This window comes from Ammodytes marinus, assembly GCF_949987685.1.
Source record: "Ammodytes marinus genome assembly, contig: scaffold_589, whole genome shotgun sequence".
NCBI classification, from domain to species: Eukaryota; Metazoa; Chordata; class Actinopteri; order Uranoscopiformes; family Ammodytidae; genus Ammodytes; species Ammodytes marinus.
The window spans coordinates 7,501-9,855 of NW_027648462.1; the positions used below are offsets into that span (position 1 = coordinate 7,501).

At 45.9% G+C, this 2,355-nt stretch overlaps 1 protein-coding gene across 1 annotated transcript in view; it reads right to left on the minus strand.

Annotated features, from left to right (window-relative positions):
* Positions 1 to 1,946, minus strand: part of LOC307270490 (uncharacterized protein) — a gene marked incomplete at both ends in the record, with an annotated part of 9,018 nt that extends 7,072 nt beyond the window's left edge. The window contains 3 exons of the mRNA XM_080054374.1: positions 329 to 367; positions 1,141 to 1,176; positions 1,784 to 1,946. Of these exons, the coding sequence (XP_079910500.1) occupies positions 329 to 367; positions 1,141 to 1,176; positions 1,784 to 1,946 (238 nt within the window). The remainder of the gene's footprint in view (positions 1 to 328; positions 368 to 1,140; positions 1,177 to 1,783) is intronic.
* Positions 1,947 to 2,355: the final 409 nt, after the last annotated feature.

Consider the following 2,355-nt stretch of genomic DNA (forward strand, 5'->3'; position numbering starts at 1 on the left):
AAGAGTAAAACCAGAGACACTGAACATTTGGAGTGGTCTCTTTTCCGGAGCTGTAGCTAAATGATGCTTGTGCTCGTGTTTGTGTGTGTGTGTGTGTGTGTGTGTGTGTGTGTGTGTGTGTGCGACTGTGTGTGTGCGCGTGTTAGTGAGAGTGTGTGTGTCTGTTTGTGTGTGTTCGACTGTGTGTGTGTGTGTGTGTGTGTGCGACTGTGTGTGCGCGTGTTAGTGAGAGTGTGTGTGTCTGTTTGTGTGTGTGTGTGTGTGTGTGTGTTCGACTGTGTGTGCGTGTGTGTGTGTGTCTGTGTTTCTATCTAACATGTTGTTTTACCTTTGGGTTTCTCCTCCGGCTTTACTCTCTCTGGTTTATCTAGAGACACAGACAGACAGGCAGACAGACAGGCAGACAGACAGGCAGGCACACAGACAGACAGACAGGCACACAGACAGACAGACAAGCAGACAGACAGACAGACAGACAGACAGACAGACAGACAGACAGACAGACAGACAGACAGACAGACAGACAGACAGACAGGCAGACAGACAGACAGGCAGACAAGACACACACACACACACTTTTAACAACTACATAATAAATCAAATTTACCACAATTCATATTGAATAAAGTATATAAGACACACATGTAGCTCCGGAAACAATCAAGAGACCAGTCTGGATTGTTCTTCAATCTTCATCTCTACATTACTTGTTCAAAATGCTCTTTTATGACCAAAAAAGTTATTGGAATTTGGTAGAAATGTTGTCAGTAGTTTATATTATAAAACCAATGTGTTCATTCTACTCAAACATATGCCTCTAAAGAGTAAAACCAGAGACACTGAACATTTGGAGTGGTCTCTTTTCCGGAGCTGTAGCTAAATGATGCTTGTGCTTGTGTGTGTGTGTGCGCGTGTGTGTGTGCGCGTGTGCAACTGTGTGTGTGTGTGTGCACGACTGTGTGTGTGTGTGTGTGTGACTGTGTGTGTGCGCGTGTTAGTGAGAGTGTGTGTGCCTGTTTGTGTGTGTTCGACTGTGTGTGTGTGTGTGTGTGTGTGTGTGTGTGTGTGTGTGTGTGTGTGTGTGTGTGTGTGTGTGTGTTTAACCCTCTGTCTGTGTTTCTATCTAACATGTTTATTTACCTTTGGGTTTCTCCGGCTTTACTCTCTCTGGTTTATCTAGAGACACAGACAGACGGACGGACGGACAGACAGACAGACAGACAGACAGACAGACAGACAGACAGACAGACAGACAGACAGACAGACAGACAGACAGACAGACAGAGAGGGTTACACACACACACACACACACACACACACACACACACAGGGTTACACACACGCCAACATATCGTACAATTTTTTTACAAACATATTCTAGTCTTACGTTTGGTTCCAGGTTCCTCAAAATGATTTAGTTTTGATTTATAATGATAGAATTATTCAATACTAAGAATTACATGTAGAGAAAATATGTTTAGTAGACTAACTGCAGGCTCTGTGAATGTAAACAAACCCCCCTCCTCTGAAACTACACAGTGACCCTTTAAAATATCTACAAGGAACTTTTTTTTAAGATATTTTTTGGGCATTTTTATGCTTTATTGATAGTGTAGAGACAGAGTTGAAATGGGGCAGAGAGGGGAGTGACATGCAGAGAACGACCGCGGGCTGGAATCGAACCCGGGTCCGCTGCTGGCCGAGGCCCATGGGGGGGACGCCCTACCAACTGAGCTAAGGGCGCCCCCTAACTTTTGTGTTTCTATCTAACATGTTAATATACCTTTGGGTTTGTCCTCCGTCTTAGCTCTCTCTGTTTTCTCCTCTTTCTTCCTCTCCTCTTTCTTCCTCTCTTCTCTGCCTCGGGAGGAGGACTTGGAGGTGGACTCTCTACGAGGGTTTGTGATGGAAGCAGAAGGATTTCTCTGTCTCCCAACGTCTCTCATTCTACGATTTACACTGAGGAAAAACAACAGACAGTAAGTTAGTTCATTTAGTCAATTAATTGAGTGAGTGAGTGAGTGAGTGAGTGAGTGAGTGAGTGAGTGAGTGAGTGAGTGAGTGAGTGAGTGAGTGAGTGAGCCTGTCTGTCTGTCTGTCTGTCTGCCTGTGTCTATCTCACTCTCTCTGTCTGCCTGTCTGCCTGCCTGCCTGCCTGTCTGTCTGTCTGCCTGTGTCTATCTCACTCTCTCTGCCTGTCTGTCTGTCTGTCTGTCTGTCTGTCTGTCTGTCTGTCTGTCTGTCTGTCTGTCTGTCTGTCTGTCTGTCTGTCTGTCTGTCTGTCTGTCTCTCTCTGCCTGCCTGCCTGCCTGCCTGCCTGTCTGTCTGTCTGTCTGTCTGTCTGTCTCCCTGCCT